The sequence below is a fragment of the Paroedura picta genome, chromosome 10 (assembly GCF_049243985.1).
Source record: "Paroedura picta isolate Pp20150507F chromosome 10, Ppicta_v3.0, whole genome shotgun sequence".
In the NCBI taxonomy this organism is placed as follows: domain Eukaryota; kingdom Metazoa; phylum Chordata; class Lepidosauria; order Squamata; family Gekkonidae; genus Paroedura; species Paroedura picta.
In genome coordinates this window covers 44,405,690-44,429,647 of record NC_135378.1, presented here as the reverse complement: position 1 = coordinate 44,429,647, position 23,958 = coordinate 44,405,690, and the positions used below count along the sequence as shown (strand labels likewise).

The following is a 23,958-nucleotide window of genomic DNA, read 5'->3' as shown; positions in this document are numbered from 1 at the left end:
ACAATATCATTCATTCATTTCTTGCAAAATCATTTTAAAATATGCTAAAATAATAGGGCAATCTTAGCAACAATAATACGGTGAATATTTGCATATCACATTGAGTTCAACAGAACAGTTAAGCACATGCTTAATGGTCTCACCTGACATTAAAGATACAAAAATGTGCTCAGCTTTGACTGGATTGTGCTTATGACATAGTTGGGACATACAATTTCATTTTCCTTATAAAGTGATTTAGTTCTGTTAACAGGACTGAAGTATATTCAAGCTTTGTAAATTGTAAATCCCTAACAATAATGAAGTCTGAAGCTGACCGACCACACATGGCCAACAATAACTATTTCAACCCCCAAAATTTCCAATATAATTATCTCTGGCCTTAAGTCTTGCCTCAAGCCATCAACTGTCATTAATCTCCAGAAGTCACTCTGGGCTTCAATTATTGTTAATTAAACACTGAAATTAGTTTCTGAACAAGCAGAACAAATGAAAGTCAGAGTAAGAAACAGAAATCTGCCCAAAATAAAACAATGTTTCTACATTTAAAAAAAACCTAATTCAGAGTACCTCTGAGGATATTTCCAGATTCTGCAAAGCTAATAAGTTCCTGCCATTTGTTTTCAACTGTCACAGAATTTAGCCTTCAATTTCCATTAGTCCAACATTATAAATCCGGCAGTTCTTTATGGGTGTGACATGTCTAACTCATAGAGTTAGAAAGCGCTATACAAGCCATCTAATCCAACCCCCTGCTCAATGCAGGGTCAGCCTAAAGCATCCAGAATAAGTATCTGTCCGGACGCAGCATGAAGACTGCCAGTGTTGGGGATCTCACCACCTCCTTAGCTAGTCGATACTGCTGCTGAACTATTTTGACTGTGAAATTCCACCCACCCCCACCCAATATCTAGCCAGTATCATTCTACACATAATTTAAATCCATCATCTGCTGGATATATTTATCTCCCTGTTACACTAGTGTGGCTTAGTTTTGGTGGGAGAGAGTATGATTTATGAAGTCCTAATATCTATTGGTGGGAATCCCACACAAGACAAAACCAATGTGCTCTTTTTGATAGTTTTGTAGATTGAGGACTAATTCCCATGCTAAGATCCCCTGTCATGAGACAAATTCCAATAACTGAGTGGTCTGAGAATCATTTAAGAACTCGTCTAAAAATTCTCTGGAGGTTAGGTATCTATGAGGTAAACTGTAATACTCCCACCTTCTGTGAAAAAACACTTTGGGCCATTCCGCACCCAAGAAATAAAGTGAAATGCTTACTTTATGCAGATGCCATATTTTGGCATTTTACACGACGTCACCAACTTCCAGTGTCCAAGCAGCAAACTGGTAGCTACATCCTCCATTTTAATGTGTTACCTGGGGAATCGCATGAAGTGGATTCCCCAAACCATGTAGTGCTAGCTAGAGGAGAGGAGAGCAACCAACGAGCCACAGTGCTAACTCTGCCTCCAGTGCCCACCTTCGTACCCACCTAGTAGGGAACTAGTAGGGAAGCCTGCTTTTAAAACAAGTTGTAGAAAAGTGGAGGGAGGGCAGAAGGTCTCCTATACAGCAGGGCAGGCCAGCCAGTAAGGCAAGCTGCCCAGACTGATGTGGTGGAGTGGGCCCTGATGACCTTCCCCAGTCTCCTAGAAGCCAGGAGGTCACAGAGCACAGAGTGCCTGCAGCAGAGCATGGCCATATGGCATTCCTCGCTCTAACGTCTGGAAGGGTGGTATGCCCAAGGCAGAGTGGGCCTGGATGGCCTTATCCAGTTTCCCAGCAGCCAAGAGGCTGAGGAGCATGGTGTGCCTACACTGGAATACAGCCAGTCAGCGTTCCCCCTTTGAGGCCTAGCAGAGTGGTGCAGTGATTGCTAACTGTGAGAAACACCCTTCAACCATTAAAAAATACTCACTTTTTACTGTGACAGTTCAAAGGTTATAATTTGTATTGTTAAATTTTTGTACACGTACATTCTTCTACTACCTTCTCACAGATGTCCCAGTCCACTAGTTTTCATTCCACTCACACAGCCGAAAAACACAGAACCATAAAATCATAGAATCATAGAGTTGGAAGGGGCTATACAGGCTATCTAGTCCAACACCCTGCTCAACGCAGGATCAGCCCAAAGCATCCTAAAGCATCCAAGAAAATGTGTATCCAACGTTTGCTTGAAGACTGCCAGTGAGGGGGCGCTCACCACCTCTTTAGGCAGCCTATTCCACTGCTGAACTACTCTGACTGTGACAATTTTTCCCTGATATCTAGCCTATATCATTGTACTTGTAGTTTAAGCCCATTACTGCGTGTCATTTCCTCTGCAGCCAACCAGAACAGCATCCTGCCCTCCTCCAAGTGACAACCTTTCAAATACTTAAAGAGGGCTATCATGTCCCCTCTCAACCTCCTTTTCTCCAGGCTGAACCTTCCCAAGTCCCTCAACCTATCTTCATAGGGCTTGGTCCCTTGGCCCCAGATCATCCTCATCACTCTCCTCTGTACCCTTTCAATTTTATCCACGTCCTTCTTGAAGTGATACCTCCAGAACTGCACACAGTACTCCAGGTGTTGTCTGACCAGTGCCGTATACAATGGGACTATGACATCTTGTGATTTTGATGTTGACAACAAAAAAAGTTCTGCTTTCCTGTCTATCTTCTTTTATTAACTTTAAAAAATATTTACAAGTTTAATTAATCATTATGATACAGCAAAAACATATCCATCCATAATGCCATAAACAAATACGACCATACTATATAGTTCACTTATTTCAAAGTAACATATTCAATAGCAATTTTTTTACATACCTAAAAACTTCCCTTTTAGCACTCTCTCATGTTTTGGTTTGCCGAATCTTATATAATTAGTTGGGGCATCTTCTTCCATCCTAATTATGTTTATTTATATCATTATCTTATTCATTAGCAGAATAAGCCAGGCTTTACAAATCCAAATGATAAGACTCAATAACATGTCATTATTCTAACATTTCTGGTTTCAGCTATCTAAGACATAATCCCAGGACAGCAATTTTAGGAGCATATGGAAATTTTCCTTTGCAATTTCTCCTCGTATTTTAAATACATTCTACCATTTTTTAAAATACTTGGCATATGTGAAAAAATGAGTTCACTATTACATCTCCAACATCCTTTAGAGATCTTTTCCATTTACTCTATATGGTGTACACATTTTTAATACATTTTCTCTTACACAATTCATAATGTCCTTGAGCAAGTTAAACCTTGACATATTTACCTACAATTCCCCCCCCCCCAAAAAAAATATATGGCCTTCTAGATCAAGGGATGGCGGCACAAAACTTAGCCAGCTGAGTTGTCACCTGGGGTGACTCATCACTTAGCAGCCTCTTTGCTCGATCTACATCATGATGTTCTGGAAACTTTTTAAGGAGTGGTTCAATCAAGTTGCTATGAATGTCTACATAAACAGGGCAGTGGAACAATATACGCTCTATTGTATCAATTTTGCCACTCCCACAAAAACATTGTCTTACGACCCTCTACAAGAGCTGAAGGCAAGATGGAGCATCGTGCAAGGGTAAATGCCCTTCTTTGTTTACTTATTACCAGCCGAAACAGATGTGGCAGGGGCCAGAACATATCTTGTTTTAACTGGGGCCAAAACAGTTTCCTTGTTGATTAAGAATTGTTGCACTTTCCTGTTTGTTTTGATCATACTTGAGGGCAAGCAGCATGGTTTACCTTCCTAGTATTCCAACTGCATCCACGTTTCCTACCTAATTCTCAAAGCTGACAGTGGTCATATTAACTAAGGTAATCCTAAAAAAACAGTTTACAATGAAACAGGTACACCATCATTTCCTTTGAAATTCACTATATGAATTAAGAGTGATTGGTATCGTGTTGTTCTTGGATATGTGCAAACCATTTTTTCCTGGTATACTGAATTACATTGTGATGATGCTGACTACCTACTTTATTTTGGGTCTGGCAGGCTGGACAAAACAGAAATATGGTGGCACCTTAAAGCCTAACAGCATACGTTGCAGCACAGGTATTCATGAGCCAGATCTCCCTGGTCCCATGCAATGAAAGAAAGAAACCAATTTTCCTTGTATTTATCCAGAAAAATCACAGACAAAAGAAGTAGATGAAGCAAGGCAGAAGGAGACTGGTAGATAAGGAGGAAGATTATTCAGGAAGCAGCTCTGAGGTCTTAAAAGAAAAAGAAATATTTGACAGTGCCTGGGGATTTATAAAACCAGGCTGAACCACATTGTCCCTTTGAGTCATCTGACAACCTGCTGGGTCAGGCAGGGAATGGCTGTGTCACCCTCCCTTCATCCAACTGCATCAGTGATGCAAAAAGAGCAGGAAGAAAAACAAACATGTTTTAGTACACATAACAGGGAAGTAGATTTCCAAACAGAGAACAAGAGAGTGCTTTTCCTGAAGAAGTCAAGCTTTGGGAGGGCTGTTGTGCTGAGATTGGCAACAAGCACTCCTAACAACAACAGTGCTAGTGCATACTGATGCTCTAGAAATATAAAGGAAAGTTTCTTCCTTTATTCTCAAACTTTACAAAAATAGAAAAATTTATTTTGCCTCCATTTTTAAAAAGAAAAGATATTTTCACTGTCACAAACTATTAATCAGTACCAAGACCCCACAATATCCTTATCCATGGTTCCTCTATATATTTGTGAAACAGCCTGTCCAGCTGTCCAGGTTGGAATAGGGCCAATCAGGGTACAACCAGCAAAGTGGGTTTTTATTGTAAGTCAGTGTATGGTCCCTTTTGTTGGGGGATTTTTTTCATAGCACAGCAGCACTTTTTCCTTCCAGTAAAAATGCAGTCTTGACTAGAAGTTGATGAGCCCAGGGCAAACATCCATACTTGCTGAATAGTGATATGCAGGCTAAGTCAAAAAGCAGAGAAAATATAACAAGGATCATGGAAAATTCTAGTTGAGACCTAACTGTAACAGTAGCATCTATTACCAGTTCTTGGTTGAAGTTCAATAGGTTGGATCCAACCAGTATTCCATTGGTGAAAAAGGGATGAAGGGTCCCCCTTCCACCACCAAAAAGGCTACATTTGGTATCATGGAACCTACATGGACAAAAGCTAAATGGAATTAGGTCTGTAATGATGAGGGAAATGGGTTATGATTGGGCAAACAAACAAAAATAAGTTGACTGGCTCCAATCAAATCTTATTTTTCACTTCACAACTTTGTTTTGTTATATGACATTAAATGTACATTAATTTATTGTCATATGTAAGCTTAACTTTACCCCCATTCAAACAGTGAATTCCGTAACTGGCTCCAATATTTCATTAAACAAGGTTTTGTAAAGTAATAAAGGAATTATAAAAAATAAGCAGTAAGGATAGGGTTAGAGGCTAATTTTTTTGTTGAGGTGATGAAAACCAGGGTTACCCATATTTATTTGTACACAATAATAACATTTTTGCCATAGCTTTAATAAAATTACAAGCAACTGAAGAAGTTAGGATTAGGTTTTTCAGCAGCAATAATAAGCAAAACTGATCATTAAAACATGAAACACTGACAGTTGAAAAATGAGTCTGGTTAATAAAATTTTTGGTATGACTCTTTGGTATGCCAGCTAAGGAAAATTTGTCAAGGACGGCATTAAGAAGTCAGCTTTCCGGTGTTTCATTCCTTGGTATTAAGGTTTCCAGTCCCCAGGTGGGACCTGGGGATCCCCTGGATTTATAACACATGTCCATGTGACAGATCAGTTCCCCTGGTGAAAATGGCTGCTTTGAAAGATGGACACCAAAGCATTATACTCCAATGAGGTCCCTCTCCATCCCAAATCCCACCCACTTCCAGCTCCACCTCCAAATTCTACAGGTATTTCCCAATCCAGAGCTGGCAACCCTAATTAAACAGCCCATGGCAGCCCTAGTGCAATAATGTGACACACAGTATCACAGGTACCCTGGGAGAAAAATATATCCAATGAGGGTTTAAAAGTTATCCATGTAGATTTCCAAAGTTCTAGGTTTGCAAAAACAAGTATTGAGATATTAGGTTATGTCAGTTTTATCCAGCTTGGGGCATGTCATCTGGTGGACACTGGAGATATTGGCAACCTGTTTTCATTTTAAAGATTAAACACCCAACCTTTGTAGATTCAAAGACACAAGGCAAAATTGGCTGGCAATGTACAGTATAATGTTCTTGTTGCTGAAAAAAAATCACCAGGATGATTCATATATCAGCAAAGTACTGATATTTTGCTTTAGTTCTTTCTTGCACATATTGACCAATGTGAAGAAAAATATATCATTTCTGAACTTTTGTTCCTTGTTAATCAGAACTGAACTGTTTTTCTGAGATTGACAGTGCAATTATATGGAGTTACAATACTTTAATCCCATGGGTTTTAAGAGACTTAGACTGGAGTAACTCTGCCAAGGTTATACAATCAGTAACTTAGATCTTATATCACCTAACTATAACAGCTAACTCTTTTTGCCTATCAACGCTCAACTCAACTAAGAACTCCACCCCAAACATCAAATATCTGAACTTGCGCATTAACTGAATGAATGAAGAGCATGTCCTGGCTAAAAAAACACAATTAGAGAAAAAACAGGACACAAGAGCTTGTTCCATCTCTCTCCTTGACAAGTTTTCCTGCTGTCTGAAAGTAAGTATGTTCACCTCCTGGAACAAACTAGCTTAAATATGCTTTTTCACATGGTGATACAATCAGATTTCCTGGTAAGGTTCAAAAAAAGGAATGAAAAAAACTATAAGAAACTTCTATAATCAGTATATTTTACTGTCTATTCGCTGCTTGCATCTGAAATTCATAAGTTATTTTTGAAGCACAAAAAGCTTTTACCTACTGATAATGAATATCTTCTCTAGATAAATACTAACTTCTTAAAGCTATCCCTTAACCCCCTTCAAACAGTGACATGCTCTCAATTATAGTTGTGAGAAAGAGCCTTGTCAGAGTGATTTAAATATAAAAAAAGTATTTGGAGAAAAATATACTCTGAGCCAAGGGGCATCATGAGTTTGCAGGTATAGCATGCAAACTGGGCGGATTGGATATATTATCACTAAAAAAAATCAGAATATTTCCAAAAGTTCTTATCACTGAAATAGAAGCTATCAGGTACAGCAGTACACCCACTAGATCCACCCAAACTATGGCCCATTTTGCTATTAACAAAGGCAATGAAAGTAGCAGGCAACATAATAGTTAATACATTTTATTTGAACAATTTGCAATGAATTTATAATTCTCCAATCTGGGAGAACTAGAACATGGCATCCCTCTTGTGGTGACAGTGATAAAAGCAAGTCTCCAAGGTGAGTTTACACTGTCCCAATAGGATTCCAGTAGGAAATGAACCAGGAACATGTTGAATTAAAGCTCAGTTTTAATAACAGAAGTAACATGTGAAGACATTTAGCTCAGATAGGTTCATGTTCAAGTAAGATGGCTGGAAAGCCTAAAAGGGCACCGTGTGGAAGGTTCTAAATTTTAACTGTGGTTATGGCTATCTATTGGATATTTTAAATTTTAACATTGTTTTGGTTGGAAAAGGATGAGTTCATGATCCATAGCATTTTAAGTCATTGAAAAAATATGCCTCCATAAAATGGTGGACAAACCCAGTTCACCACAATTATTCATAATGCATGTCTTATTGATTTGTGGCTGTGCTTGGTCTGGGAATAGGAGAGAATGAAGCTTACATGTTCCATGAATGAGACCCTTGGATTGAAGATCTTCTAAAATAAAAATCAATATAGAATACTGTTTGTGTTCAAAAAAGCCTGTATATAACTGATAGTCATTACAATGACACTGGTGACAGCCATATCCATCCATACCTTTAAAACTACCAATTTTCTAAGTTTGACATTTATTCAGTAACAGTATTTTTCTAGTATTTCTGTCCCTAATAAATGCAAACATTACATTCATTTCCCTATCTCCCTGTTTGAAGGACAAAGTAAAAAGGCAGCATCTTTCATGAGATCACAGACAATAGAGACAAGATAAACTTTTTCAATTTCATAGATATGCACTTCAGGCAGAATGGCTATTTCAAAGCATCATAAAAAGAAGCACAGATAACCATGTAAAAACTGAAGTTATTTCAGGCGGATTGGTTGCAATTAAAAGCATTTATCACTTAAAGAAGCTGATGAAAAATAGCTTTAGCTCTTTTTTTACTTCACAAAGCTGAAGTCAGTTCACTAGATAGGATGCCACGGCACTCTAACTCTGCTGAGAGATTAATCTTACTCCAGAGGAAGGAGCCTTTTAATGACATAGGGAGCTTCTCCCATCAATGCAGGACTCTGAACACTGGAGCAAGAGTCTTCAGTTAATGGAAAGGCTTTTACCACTGGTTCATGATTCTAACATGGATTCCCATCACATGTAATTACCAGAATACTAATAATTGGAGACATTACTCTGCAAGCTTTATGACATGCAATGTACTGTTTTCACTGTTATGCATGGCAATGGTGATGTAAAAATAGCTATTTTAAAAGGCTAGTACCTTTTATTTCTTGTATAAATGTGAAGATGCTGTTCCTGTACTTGTATGTAACCTCTTGCTTAAACATATGATACCAACTTAAGTACCTACCAATTATAATGTTACACAGACCGATAATGCACAGCGGGAAAGGTTGGGCTAGTGCTCGCATTGCATCAGGGCAAATTCCCATTTGTGCACAATGTTGACACTGGCCTGGCCTCCTCCTTGCCCAGGGCCACTTTATGGTTTCCAATGCCCCATGGCAAGAGAATGCTGATTTTTTTAGTGTTCCCTTTTTCACCACAGCTGCCCTTGGCAGCCATGCTGGGTCAGGCCCATGTACACAGGGAAGAGCCAGGTGCCAAGCTCCTCCCCCGCCTACAGTGTCCCAGCAGGGATGGAAAATTCCCCATTTGGCTTTGTGGAACCACAGAGCCTAACACATGTTTTTTAACCTTCCACAAGGGTGAGATTGTGTGATACTCATGAAAGTAACCCCACCCCGCCACCCGCTGCTGTGGAGGAATGCAGTGGAACCTTTCCACCACAGCTGGCATGCGTATATGCTGAAATCTTCCCCCGCTGGTACACAAGAAACCAGCAGTGGCCTGTTGCGGCCAGTGCCATGCATAATGAGTCACCGTCTCTGTCACAGGGTCTTTGCAGAACAGTGTTAATGCCTGTTCTCCTTCTGCTCATGGTGTTTTGGATCCAGTTCCCTGTAACCACAATGGGCTAGCTCACCACTGAAAGCAGCTTGGGTGATACCACATAATTGTCAATTTTCCAGCATATTATCATCAATGTATTATATCTTTACTGCATTTTCCAACTACAGTTGGTTCCGAAAATGTTCATAGAGGAAAAAAGCTAATACCAACGGCAGTGTTTAATGTGTTGCTCAGGGAGGCAATTCTCTGTTGAACTGAATTCACAAAGAGTGGAAGGGTACTTGGCTGTTTCCTGCCCTCTGTGTGATAGCCTCAGTGATTTTAATCATGCAAATTTAATTTTCTATTATTGGGTAAGTGGAATTTGGATTTTCTCCATCAGGTCCTAACATTTCCTGAACTACATCTGATAAATATGCATTTTTAGTGTTGGCATTAGTTTGATACATCATTTTTTAAAAATATATTAGGATAAAAATAAACTCTTTACACCTTGGAAGAACAACACTTTTATGCACTAGAAAGCTGAAATTAGGTGCTTCAAATTCTTATTAATGATGCCTGGACACAAGGCAAGACAAGTCCATTTTCTGCAGAAAATATGTCCAATTAAAGCGACTCCAGGTGTTTTTCCCCCAATAAGTTGTTTCCTTGTACAAATTTCAGAAATTATGTCTGCCAGAAAGATTAGTTGAAAATCTTATGAAGTGTGAAGAGGAAGGGAAGAAAATGTGAACACCATATTCTATTCTCATTTTTAATGAGGTGATAGCAACAGTTATTTCCCCTAGTAAATTTGTATTGAGACCCACTGACAAGATGTATGTATTTTAGGTCCCAGAGTCAAGAGAACAGATGTTACACACAAACAGAGCTCTGAAAAAAATAGCCATTAATAGTCTTAAATCTGATTTAGAATAGTAGACATTGAGCAATACAAGGATTCTCCTCTTGTGTGGCATTTCCTGTTATTATGTCAATCGATAAATTGATCGTGAAGTGATATAGAGTGGAAATATCAAATAAAAACTTAATTTATGCTAGCAATTTAAGACAATGGCGGAATCATTTTGTATAAAGTATCTTCTGTTACATGAAGTCATCCCTCAATGGTATATTTAAAAGCTTGCTGATATTTTTTACAAGCATCTCTGCTAGAGGAATAAAAAGCACATAAAATTTCCCATCATGCCACCAAAACCAGGAGCAGTAGAGATCATGGAAAAGGAAGCATAGGAAGCAAATAGTCTGCCTGGTGGTCAAGTGATGCTAGAGGACCCATAATCAAACCAAGAAGAAAATCATATAGACTTCTTAAGAGCTCATTTCTATGCCTTATCTTCAAATCAAGGCCTGGATATACTGCCCCAATTGTTAAGGCGTTCTTCCTAGGAAGTGATTTTGTGGATAACTGGTTCAAGAGCTTATTCCCTTTAACTTAACTTGACTGACATTTATACGAATGATACTACAGTTCACAAAACAATGCCATGGAAAGTAGAAGTCCTACAAATAGTATTGTGATTATGCACCAGCATAGCTCTTAGGGTTTGTTATACATTATTCAAACACCCCCAACTGTTTATAAAAGGTTTCAGCTCTGCAGACATAAAGCAGAAATAATATCATATAGCCAAGAATGCACAATTACAGAGGGTGGACAGAAAACTGAAAACAAAGTGGGAAGCAGCCCTGAGAGCAGAGAGAGAGAGAGAGAGAGAGAGAGAGAAAGAGAAGAAGAAGAAGCAGAATTGAACAAACTGGAAACAACAATTGAAAGCTCTACTCAAAACATTATTCATTTGAATACCTGTGTATTGATACTGATTTATTGTACATCCTTACAATACAATCCAAAGAACTCCACTATGGCACACTCACACTGAAATTTTTACATGATGGCTGAAGGATTGACACCTCAGCGAGTGTGGGAGTTGTTCCCTGACTCCCAGTGGGGGGTAGGTGGTGGGTTGGTTGCCACTGTCTTCTGGTAGTTTGTATTTTAATTATTGGCTTTAGGGGTTATAGAGGTTTTAGGAAATTGTACTGTTTTTACCTTGTAACCCTCCACAAGTCGGCTTGCCAAGAGTGGTGGGTAATAAATCCAAATAATAACAATAACAATAGAATATTTATTACGGTACTCAACCAGAGTACAAAATATATATAGATAACATTAATTAAAACTTACAAAGAAATAAAAGAAGAAAATTCTAAGGATTGTAAGTAATAATAATGTTAAAAACCATAATCTAAAATACACTGTTAACTTTCAGTGAGTACCACAAGAATGACCTCTGAATTTATGGCACAACAAAAATTGAGTCCAATATTACATTTAAGACCAACAAAGATTTATTCAAGACATGAGCTTTCAAGTGCCTCATACTCTTCCTCAGACTAAATGGAACAAGGATCATAAGTGTACAGATATAAGGCAAAAGTAAATTGTGGCAAATTAGTAAACTATGTCATAATATCCAAATTAAGCCATATTATGCCATATGATGATTATTTGCTAAAACAGCTAATAAGTCCTTTGAATTTATGGATTAAAGACTTATTCTTGAGAAGCACCATGTTTTGAAAGAACAATTTTGTGCCCTTATACACCATCTCTAAATAAATTGCACAGATTTGGCTTACAACTTTGCATCATCATACATAAAGAACACTTCTGAGTGACATAAATAAAAAAGGCAAAGGATTAAAATACAATTATCATCTAATGAAATAGAACCTACAAACAGGAACGTTTCCATTCACCTTTACCATGGAAATTCTTGACATCAACGTCTGTTCATTTAGTTATGTATTTTTTTAAAAAACTAGAATATACCAAACACTGGCAGGAAGATACTCCTTTGGAAGGCCCTCAAAAAAAGGGCCAGGCCTAGCACTCCACCTGCCATCACTAATACTGTAATGAAAGACCTGCCAACCTGAGAAAAGGGCCACATTAGTTGTTCCTAACTTCCATCAAGAATAATGCTCCAAATGCCAATACTGTTATTTTCTATGAAATTGTGGTGTTTTGATATGCTAGCTGCCTTGAACTGAGTCAACAAAAAATGGGTACAAGTGTAAAACCTACAATGAATTTTCAGCATTTGTAGAACTAGTTTTTTAAAAAAAGTGGAATTATACAACACCTATAAGAACCTTCTTAAGAAATCAGTTATTGTGGCCATTGCTATTAGGCTAACAGGGGTTCAGTAGTTTCTTGCTGTCCCATGATTTATTTCCTTAATATTTTGGGATTAGTTCATACATTCAAATGTGACCCAGCCCTTGTTTTAGACTTGATTTGACAAAAAAAAGCAGCATGATTATTCTCCACTGGCAGATAAAATATGTGAATACAAAATAAATATGATTAAACTATATGACATTCAGTTCATGTATTTCCAGTGCATTAATATGATGGCCCATGTCAATTTATAAATTAATATTGCACAGTTTATTTAATTCCTAAGCACAGCATGTAACTTCTTATCTTCCTTGCTCCAAACTTGATTGCCAATTAGAAAACAGAGAAGAGCTAATAACATGCAAACCATAGGTTAAACAATAAAAAAGATTTGAACACTGATACTGAAAGCCACAGCTGCAAAATAAGTGGTTAATACCAGAATTCCTTAAGCAACTCCAAAATCAGGCAAAAAGTTAGTATTTTATATTTTGTAAGCAAAATGAACAATGCAAGGAGAGTGAATCAAAATTAGAACTATTTTTCGATTAAATAAATGCCTAGGAAACTTATAATTGTATATGATACAAATACATTCAAAGCAAAAAAAAAAAAAACCCCCAGGCTCACCAGTCTTTTGGAGTCCTTCCAGTTACAAACAATCTTCTCTCTTTTTGTTGGCTTTAATGGTACCTACTAAAAGTCATTAAAACCCAGGTATCAAATATAGACAGAAAGAAAGGCTAACAAATCTGTACAAAAGGGTTAGTGTTCAAGCAACCAACCCTTTTTAAAAAAAATTTATTTCTCTTTTCCAGTGTGTGTTGTTGATGTGCGCCCTTCAATTATTGGTTCCATCAAACCTTCTGAAACATCATGCTTCCCCCTCTACTCCATGTGGAATAGGTTTTTGAAGAGATCCTGCCAGTGGTCAGCATGTCTCTGTCAGCAAAAAGCCACACACAGTATGTGAGGACAATTAAGTAAAATCACTCTCACTCTTCCTATTGCACTGGTATCCAATGGTGCAAGAGGTTCTGTTATTAGATGAGGGAATCACATGGCTGATTCAGTTTGTTTCTCATGTAAAAATCTGTGGCCTCCTGCTTTTTCAGGGTTCACTGGTAGGGGCAAGGGGAAGATTTGCCTCTATGTGTAGCAATGTAAGTTCAGTGTAAGTTCAAGAGCAGTCTCACTATTCTTTTTTAAGGTATTTCTTTTTTAAAAGAAAACTGAGCTAACAGGCCTGCTATTTCAAGGAGGCAGAGAGGGGGACATTTAAGTCTTTCACCTCTATGACATGGGGACAGTCACCTTTCACCCCTCACCACATTTCCCAAAGGCTGGGCTAGGGAGAGAAGGCCCGAGGGGGCTGCCTCCTTCCCACCCAATTCTCTATATCTCCCAAAGGCTGGGTGGGAAACTCCTCTTTTCCACCCAGCCTCACATCTTCCTAAGATGTGCTGCTTGGGAAGGCTTTGGGGTATGGGTTGTCCAGACTGCTTGGGAAAGTCCATGGGGTATGGATTGTCTCCTTCCCACCTCTCCCAAAGGACAAGCCATGAAGAGAAGGCTGTGTAGGTGTTGGCTGCCTCTTTCCCACCCATCCTACATCTCCCAAAGGCTGGGCCAGATAGGGAAGACCAAATAAGGGCTGCTTCCTTCCCTCCCCTCTCTCACATTTCCCAAATGCCAAGCTGGGTCAGGAAGGCCATGGGGGATAGGCTGCATCTTTCCCATGCACTCCCACATCTCTCAAAGGCCAGTATGCTTGGGGAAATCCATGGGGGATGGGATGCCTCCTTCCCACTCATTTCCATTTCCCAAAGGCCAGGCCAGGTAGGCAAAGCTTTGGGGGTGGGCTGCCTCCTTCCCATCTCCCCCACATCTCTCAAGGGCCAGGCAGGGTGGGAAGGCTGCTGCATTCCCCTTGCCCCTTTGAGGAGAGGATCGGTGGAGAAAGCAAAGAGTGCTCTAATGGTGAATTGCTATGTCATGGGAGGAAGATGCGAGCCCAGGTCCTGTTAGAGAGGATTCCTCAGAGGAAAAGCTCTTTCAGGAGCTCCCAGATTCACCTGAGCCTTGATTGGATAAGAACTTAACCTAGCCTCACTATTGGACTAATAGTCAGAGAGCTCTGACCAGCAAGAGGGAATAGAGCTGTAGACAAACCAAGGCTAAGATTCCAAAGTTGTTGCAGGAGCTCTTCATTCCTCTGCCTATCTTCCAGCTGCAGCTCCCTGCCTAGTCAGCCCACCTGGCTCACCTGAGCCAGTGAAGCAATACCAGCTTTGCTCTGAAAGAGAGTTCTAGTCTAATAGGCGCCACATTATGTTAGCAAACAGTTGCTGACTGCAGAACTTTGTGAGTCATCACAGAGCAAGGACTGAGAGGCTGCTGACAGCCTGTATTAACTAGTTAACTAGAGGCTGGGAGGGCAGGGCTGTAGACAACCTGTGAAATGCTCTTTCCGCTGATATCCTTGGAATCCCTTGACTCACTGGACTGAGTTAAGATATTCACTGTACTGTGTCTGTCCCTTAGCATTCTATTTTTTAAATACTGATTATCTCTGTCTTCCTATCAACTTGTCTGTGTTTCCTTCCAGCAGACAGCTGAAACCTGAGACCAACAAAGGCAAAGGAAGCAGTTGGAAGCAGGAGATGGAGGGAGGGAAGAGGCTGAGAATGGGGCAATTTACCAGTACCAGGGAATTTCAGAGAGGTTGGCACCTCTTCTACCTGGCAAGCAGCAGGAAGAGGGAAAGGAAGACAGATAAGTCCCATGATTGGCCCTCATTGGAACAGTGCTCTCTCCCTATTGGTGGCACACCCTCAGGGAGGGCTAATAAGGTAGGGAGTGAGTTGTCTATATGCCATTTGAAATGACTGGCCCTCACTGAGAGCTTGCACTCTCCCTATTGGTGTCTTTATGCAGTTTTAACTGATTGGCCCTCATTGGGAAATAGTTGTCTCCCTATTGGTGGCACACTCCCTGGAGAGGGCCAATCAGGTGGGGAGTGAGTTGTTAATGAGCTTTATTATGTCTAATGATTTTTTACAAAACATTTATTGGGTCATATGACTGTATATGGTCATGTCAACCTGCTCCCTCAATGTCCAAAGACGGGCCTGAGAGGGGTGGGGGAGAGGACCTGAGTGTGTACCTAGTTATGCTTCCCAACATATTCTGCATAATCATGCCACTTTTAGGGTTTCTCGAAGCCTGAAGAATGTTTTGGGTGTTTCTCAGTGGTAAAAATGTTGAGAAACCTCTAACCTTCAGAAGATCTACGTATATTATGTTGTTCTGACTGTACTGGTGACAAAACTGAAAGGTCGCTCATGACTCTTAGGGTTGCGAGGCTTGGTTGGGAAATACCTGGTGATTTTTTTTGTGGGGGGAGGGGTGGTGAGGAGAGGACTTCAGCAGGGTATAATGCCAGAGTATAAACCTAATAGGACAGGAAGGCCTGGAGGATCATTGTCCATGGGGTCACGATGGGTCGGACACGACTTCGCACATAACAACAACATAAACCTAACTCTAAATTTTGTTGCCTTCAACCAAATTCCTAAATGGGTGGGAAAATGCAAAGAAAACAATAGAATACTTCATCAGGAATATAAACAGTAAATAGTAACTGAAGGCAATTTTGTCCTTAATTGGATTCTTTGAATATCTGTGTGTTCTACTACCCTTTATCATTTCTTAATTTTTATTTCATTTTTCAAAGGTAAATGTCTCAGAAACATATTGCTGCAGTATGAATGTAAATTGGACTGCCAACACTAACCTGCACTATACAAGAACAAGACTGATAAAGTGCTATTTCTTACCTTATTCTTCATTTTCAAAGATGTTTTAAGTATTTGTCTAACAGTGTGTATGGTACTCCCAGGTAATATAATCATTCAAGAGAGATTCTGTATTACCTTTCTTGCTGTGCTATTCACCACTAAACACTTTTAATTGTAACTCCCATAAACCATGTTTTCAGCATGGGGAAGAGGTAGAGTTCTCTTTACCAATGCAATAATTTTTAATACCACTTATCAGTTGCCATAGCAACAGTTGTGCACTAAATGATTGTGTTTTGTTTATTTGGGTTTTGCAGTCAGCTTATCAAGCAACAGTACTCCAAGAAATCTTAAATCTGTACTTTAAGGCAACTCTAATAGCCATCATATCGATACTTGCATGGAGCTATTAAAGCAGCTCCATGCAGCTTATGATGCACCAATGGGAACGTGGTCTATCAGCCTTGTCTTCTGGCATGCCAAGCGTTCCTTTTTTTTCCAGTCCTAGCCAAACAGTGGATATAGGTAGTGCAATAAGTCCTGGCAAACTGCCATACTGGACTCTGGGGCTACACTGAGGGTAATGGCTTATTTTATTTATTTATTGAATTTGTATACTGCCACTCCTGGACCAGCTGGCTCGTGGTGGTTTACAGCATAATAATAAAACCATTAACCCTATAAGATGGTAAGCAATGCTGTGAACTTTGTTTTAATTAACATCCATGATTGATGTACCAGAATCTCATTTCCAGAGAAATGAATATGATAATTTGGTACTTGCTCATTTTTATTCCTCATTTTAATTAAAGTATTCTTTTATAAATATAGACCTATCTAATTAGAAATTAATCACACTGAATTGTTTTTAGTCAGGATATTCTGCTGACCAACACAAGCAAGTTCAGTCAGAATTCTAACAAACATTGCTGTCATGGTCTTGCTGCTTTTGGAAGTAAACAAATACCAAAAGTCCATATAAACTTGTCTACCTAACTAAATAACTTAAACCAGTGGTCCCCAACCACCGGGCCGCGAAGGCCCTGGCACTGGACCGTGGCTCCCTCTCCCTGCCCCCCCTCGCAGTAAGAAACTTCCCAGGCCGCAAGCTTGCGGCCCGGCAAGCTTCTTACTGTGGGAGGGGGGGAGAGGGAAGCAAGGCCACGCACGCACAATGCTCATGCGTGGCCGAAACACACATGTGTGGCACATTTGCACATGTGCGAAAGTGCCGCACGTGCGTGGCCCGGCCGCACGAGCGCAGCCGTCGGTCCCCAGCCTGAAAAAGGTTGGGGACCACTAACTTAAACTATTTGCGAGCAAGAATTATAATGAATATTACACTGACTTTTGGCATTTCTTTGCCCAGTATATGGTTTGTGTTCTCTATGTAGTTGTTTGGTTTCTGGAAGCAAGACAAAAAACAGTAACATAGAAGTTCATTTGCATAGGAGGGAGGTGAATTGGGGGGTGGAAAGAAGACTCAACACAGCCTTATTGTTATGCAGATTGAACAAAGGCACCAACAAGGGTAGATCTAGCCATCTTGCAGCCAACAGACAACAAGGCAGCCCCTATACCAGCAGCCAAACCACCCAATACACTCCATGACATGCGTGATCCTGTTATGATGCATACTGGGCATCCCGGAGGTGACAGTCAAAAATGGATGCACCTGCTGGCATCTGTCTCTACTAGGGCCCCCTCCTGTCACCCAGATGCACGAGCCAGGCAGCCTCCAGAATGGAAGGCTTCACATCACACATGCAATGATCCATGCAATTGTTACCTTTAGAATTGAGGCTCAGCATCCACGCGATGGTCACCTCCAATACACAATAAATAGACGAGTTTAAAGGAATAAGATGAGCATTTTCCATTTTCCATGGTGGCAATTTACTGTTGGAATGTCCTCCCCCTTGAGGCTCCTCTGGAACCCATTTAGAGACAAGCCTGAGAAACATACCAGGCTTCTAATCAGAAGTTTAATAGTCTGCTTTGTTTTATGGATTTTATGCAGATGATGTCTTTTTCATAACATAGCTGTTAGAACTTTGAATTTCAGATGAAACCTACATCATTGTTCCACCATGATGATGTCACTTCCAATTCTGCACTGGAAGTAACATTTCACGTTGGCATAATGCTGAATTGCTGGGTCATTTTCTCCAACTGGCTGTTGAGTGGCAGTGGGGAATTGGGGGCGGGGAGTCCAGGCCAGGAGGTCCCCAAATGTAGATTAATAAATACATATTGTAAAGCACTGACTGAGAGTTTTTCTCCCAGCCAGGCTCACTTCTGGAGTTGCAGCCTGTTACAGAGAAAACATGCTTCAGGAACTCAAGTATAATGGGACAAGACACTCTCCTCTCCATTTTTACTGTTTTAACATGGGTGGAAGATTGCCTTCTTTTATGCCTTGCTAACAATATTAGCAGTTGTAGGAAGGAAAAATTGTATTGAGGAAATTATATAGAAAGCAAGAATTAAAGCAGAGACCTCCCTGCCCAAATCACACATTCCACATTTTAGCTGTCAAACTCATCCTCATCACTGAGCTCTCCTGTCCTCTACCTGGGTTTCACCCTCTTGTTCTCATTTACTGCAGTACACCAAGATTAAAATGGCACAGCAGATGCTGCATACCATGGTAGAGTGGGCAAACGTGACATCTGCCTCTATCCTCTTGTCCATATTGCAGAACTAACTGCCTGCCTGCATTTACAGTGTATACAAACAGAATCTCTCTTTCTCCTTCTCTCTGTCTGTCTCTTTCTGTTAGGGTTAACAAACTCCAGGTGGGGCCTAAGATTCTCCTGAAATTACAATCCTCTCCAGACCTCGTGGATCAGTTCCCCTGTAGGGAATGCCAGCTTTGGAAGGAAAGTTCTATGGCATCAGATCTCTGCAGAACTCCCTCCCCTGGTATCATCCTCAAAGGTCCAGGAATTTTCTAATCGAGAGTTAGCAAACCCATGTCTCACTGTTTCTCTGACTGGCAGCAGTGCACAATATTGCTGGCCAGAAGGCAAACATGGCAATAGTCTTCCATTCTGTGTTATGGAAGACTACCCTGCTTAGTCTTCCATTCTATGTCATTTCAATTGTCTTTGCACCAAATCCACACAGCTGCTGTCAATCAGTAAACACATGAATGATCTTTTAATAGAGCAAAGCAGATCTCGCTAAATGAGATAATAGTAGAAAATGGCATTTTAAGCAAATAAAAAGAACGAACTTTCAAATCCAGGAAACAAATGAATAATGCAATTGGTCCAGTTATGATAATAAAATGAAATCTTCTAGGAAAGTGGATCTTCAACAGTCCAAAGTTATGATTCTCTTAATCTAAGTTGTGCACACACAGGAAAATGCATTGCATAGCAGTCATTTCAGGCGTAATATTTAATTTACAGTACTTATTTTGGTGATCCAATTGTTTTTTAAGCCTGGAGATGAAGAAGCTAGATTATTCTGCCACTGTCACAGAAGTCTGCAGACCTCTTTCTGTTTTGAAAAGATGTCCTTTGGCAGTATTGCTTTCAGTCTGAGCAACCACAATGGAATACCACGAGCATTCATATCTGATGCAGAGTATGTTCAAAATTTGTCTCTGTGTTTTAGATCAACAATTACCTTCCTCAGTTGTGCTCCAAACCCACATAATTTCTTTAAAATGGTCAATTCTATAAAAATAAATATACTTTCTCCAGTTTTTTTTACCACTGAGAAACACCTGAAACATTTTTCAGGCTTTGAGAAATCCCAGAGTGATGCGATCATGCAGAATATGGTTGGGAAGCATGTATGTGCCCACTCAGGGCCCCTCCACTCCCCATCCTCTCCAGGCTCATCATTGGCTGGGGGGGGGGGAGGTGTCAACATGACCATATATGGTCATATGGAGGGTTGGGTGCTTCAGCGCCCGAAGAAGCCGGTCTCTCCCAGTGCAGCGAGCGCTGTGCCACGGGGGGGGGGGGGAGGTGCAGGCGACAGCATGCTGGCAGGCATTAGCACGCTGGCACAGGCATCAGCACACTGGCGCGCTGATGCCTACACCTCCCCTCCGTCCTCCATAGCGTGGCACTCACTGCGCCAGGAGAGGCCAGCCGTTTTGGGTGCCGAAACACCCAACCCTAGTCATATCATCCAAAAGGTGTTTAACTAATTTTCAATCTATTTAACTCCAACGCATTCTGGGAACCCTTCCAGGGCTGTGAAGAAACCCCAGGGTTTCACAAAACCCTGCTTGGGAAAGCTTGCTATAGGTAGTAACTGAATGATTTATACACCAGAAAAAGAGTATAAGAATGGTAAGCACATTAGCAGTGAAAGAGTTTAGAGTTGTCTTTGGAATTATAATGTTGGTCTCTGTCACCAGTTCATCAACAGGAAATTAGTTGTACATCCTGGTTTAGCATGCCTGTGACTTCATTATCAAACCCACCATGCAATACCTTATAGCTACACTTCATAGTTGGATGTGATTTTAGATTTAACAAACTGCCTCACTAAAAGCCTTCATGAGGTATATTATGTCACAAACCTACCCTGGATCTCACATGGGTGTTGCATGTTTGTCTGCATGCAAAAGCATTTCTCTTCATGCTACCACCATAAGTTATAAAACCATGTCATCAGTATTTTGAGATATTCTGGTAAGGCTGTCTCTTAGCAATTACAAGAACAGAGCTTTCCAAATACTTTATTTCTCCTGTGCATTTGTGTTCTTAGCCTATATGAGAGTCTAGGGTAGGATTTGAATCACAGCCTGCTTCCTTAAACAAGTTGCTAGAGCACATACATGGAAAATAACTGTCACATCTAGTGAGTACAGATCTAAAAGAAAGAATAGAAAAATTTTAAGTCTAGCAAAGACAGTAAACTTTGGTGGACAAAACACATTCCTGAACTCCCTACAGAGCCCTTACAGAGAAATCTGGTTCCCAGTTTATAGGCGGTGCATTGCTTTGTTATCAAAAACTGCAACACGAAGATGGCAACTGCACATTTCAGCAGCACCATTCTTGGCCTCTGCTGTGCCACTTTGATATCATAATAGAATCATAGAAACACAGTTGGAAGGGGCCATGCAGGCCATCTAGTCCAACCCCCTGCTCAACGCAGGATCAACCCTAAGCATCCAAGAAAAGTGTGTATCCAACTGTTGTTTGAAGACTGCCAGTGAGGGGGAGCTCACCACCTCCTTAGGCAGCCTATTCCACTGCTGAACTACTCTGACTGTGAAAATGTTTTTCCTGATATCTAGCCTATATCGTTGTACTTGTAGTTTAAAGCCATTACTGCGTGTCCTTTCCTCTGCAGCCAATGGGAACAGCATCCTGCCCTCCTCCAAATGACAACCTTTCAAATACTTAAAGAGGGCTATCATGTCCCCTCTCAACCTCCTTTTCTCCAGGCTGAACATTCCCAAGTCCCTCAACCTATCTTCATAGGGCTTGGTCCCTTGGCCCCAGATCATCCTTGTTGCTCTCCTCTGTGCCCTTTCAATTTTATCCATGTCCTTCTTGAAGTGAGGCCTCCAGAACTGCACACAGTACTCCAGGTGTGGTCTGACCAGTGCCGTATACAATGGGACTATGACATGATATGCAGAACAATACTGCTCTGTACAAACTATGGAACAAAGTCTATTCAGATTCCTTTTTTAATAAAAAAAGGCTCTACTGCCTCCAATCAGCTAAGGATCCCTGGCCCTAAAGAAGTCCGTCTGGTCTCGACCAGGGCCAGAGCATTCTCTGTTCTGGCCCCTACCTGGTGGAACGAGCTCCCAGAGGAGATCAGGGCCCTGACGGAGCTTAAACAGTTCCGCAGGGCCTGCAAAAAGGAGCTCCTCCACCAGGCATTTTGCCGAGACCAGATGTAATCTACAGCGACCAAGGGCCCCTGCTCCCCCCCACCCCCCCTCAGAATTCAATCAATAAGCCACCCCCCTCAGAATCCCATCAACAAGCCCTGGACCTGTTTGTGTTATGATTGTTTATTGTTATACTGTGTTGTGTTTGGTTGCAATTGTTGGTTATTGGTGTACATGTTCTACAGACTGTTTTATGTATGGTTCTCTGTTATAATGTAAACCGCCCTGAGCCTCCGGGGAGGGCGGTATAAAAGTATGATAAATAAATAAATAAATAAATAAATAAATAAATAAATAAAAGCCATAAAGTGTAATTTCTAAGCAAGACCTACCATATATACAGACTGATTTCTTGAAAGTATTTTCAGGAATAGAAAAATAAAATGTATAGAATATAGACCTAAATTCGTTAAAAAAAAACATTCTAGCTGAGAAAAAAAACCTGTTTTCTTCTGAAAAGTGCAGCACTATTACACTTTAATTCTATGCAGACTTGCTCCAGTTTAAGCCCACTGAAGAATAAGTGATATTAAAGTGAAGCTCACTCATAACAGATTTTTTTTTAAAGTTACGTAAATAAAAATGTATTCAACACACAGGAAGCTGCCTTCTAGTGAGCCACATCATTGCTCTCTGTCTGGCAGTGGAGGTCTCAAGGGTCCCAGGCAGAGGTTTTTTCCATTCACCTGCTTCCAGCTCTCTTTAACTGTTCTCCCAGGGATTGACCTTGGGGCCTTTTGCAGACAAAGTGAACATTCTCCCACTGAACCATAGCCTCATGTGTAGTTTCTCAGTAGCATGAAAATCTGCATGATTTTACTCAAAAATCTTACCAGAGATGCTACAGTTTCCCCTTCCATTCTATGAGAACTGTTGACAAAATCCACTTTATTCTTTATCAGTTTAAAAAACTGGATTATTTTTCATTGTCAAGATTGAGTCAGTAACAGGAAAATATGAGCAAGGTCCTGCTTCAGCCTAAAAGTAAATCATTAACACCAATATTTCTATAGATTAACATTTCATTCTGTCATTTGTTAAATTCTGCATTTGTTTCAGTATGCAGGTAACAGGTTGTGGCACTAATATCTCTGTTTGCTTAATGAAACAGTATTTATTCATGTCTGAGTAATGATTAAGTACACACAGTGAATCTGCAAAAGCAAGGAACATACACTATCTACTTCCCCTTCCTGGTAACCTTGGAACCTGACGTGATTGGAGAAAATTATCAGTTTGATATGTATTTGCCCTCCTTCTAAATATCAAGGCAGTACTTGAGTTTTCAATCTCTTCTCTGAACCAAGTTTCATTCTAGTCTTTTACCTGAAGACTTGTCGCCAAAATGTATAGCGGTAATTATGTGAGTACAAAATACCTATAATTTTGAAATTATTTACTGCTTTAATACCAGTATTAACAAGAATCCAGTTTGGATAGATGGAAGTCAATTTGCCATCAGGGGCCATTACCTTCCTCTGTCAATAAAAGGGGGTAAGAATTCTTTTTTGCCCCAGTGTCAAAAAGACGATTCATCTACCTGTATGTTGGCAAGCAAAAAGAGGGAGAGAGACGATAGTTGCATTTGGCAGTGTCACAGTAGGAGAAAACTGAATCCCATTGGTACTGCTACTGGGTATCTGATAGGCTGCTGTTTGGTTTGCATGCTGAAGGTCTCTGATGCTTATATGTAGGCTAGATGCTGCTACTGAGCAGTGGAAGCCAGACTACATGTGTATAAAAGGCAAGCTTCTGTGGACACAGCCCAGCAAGCACAAGTGATTTGCATTGACCGTTCTATTGAAATGAATACTGATTTTAAAAGCAATAATTTCCATTTCCTTTTCCTTGTCTCCATGTTATAT

The 23,958-nt window shown here is 40.3% G+C and overlaps 1 protein-coding gene and 1 long non-coding RNA gene across 2 annotated transcripts in view; one reads left to right on the top strand and one right to left on the bottom strand.

Moving 5' to 3' along the window:
* The window catches only part of LOC143818971 (uncharacterized), an 81,654-nt gene that overhangs the window by 48,541 nt on the left and 9,155 nt on the right, over nucleotides 1-23,958 (bottom strand). The gene's annotated exons all lie outside the window — the stretch shown is intronic.
* The window catches only part of ANXA10 (annexin A10), a 39,959-nt gene continuing 39,331 nt past the window's right edge, over nucleotides 23,331-23,958 (top strand). Inside the window, exon 1 of the mRNA XM_077299945.1 lies at nucleotides 23,331-23,456. Coding sequence (XP_077156060.1) covers nucleotides 23,439-23,456 — 18 coding nt within the window. The 5' untranslated portion in view covers nucleotides 23,331-23,438. The remainder of the gene's footprint in view (nucleotides 23,457-23,958) is intronic.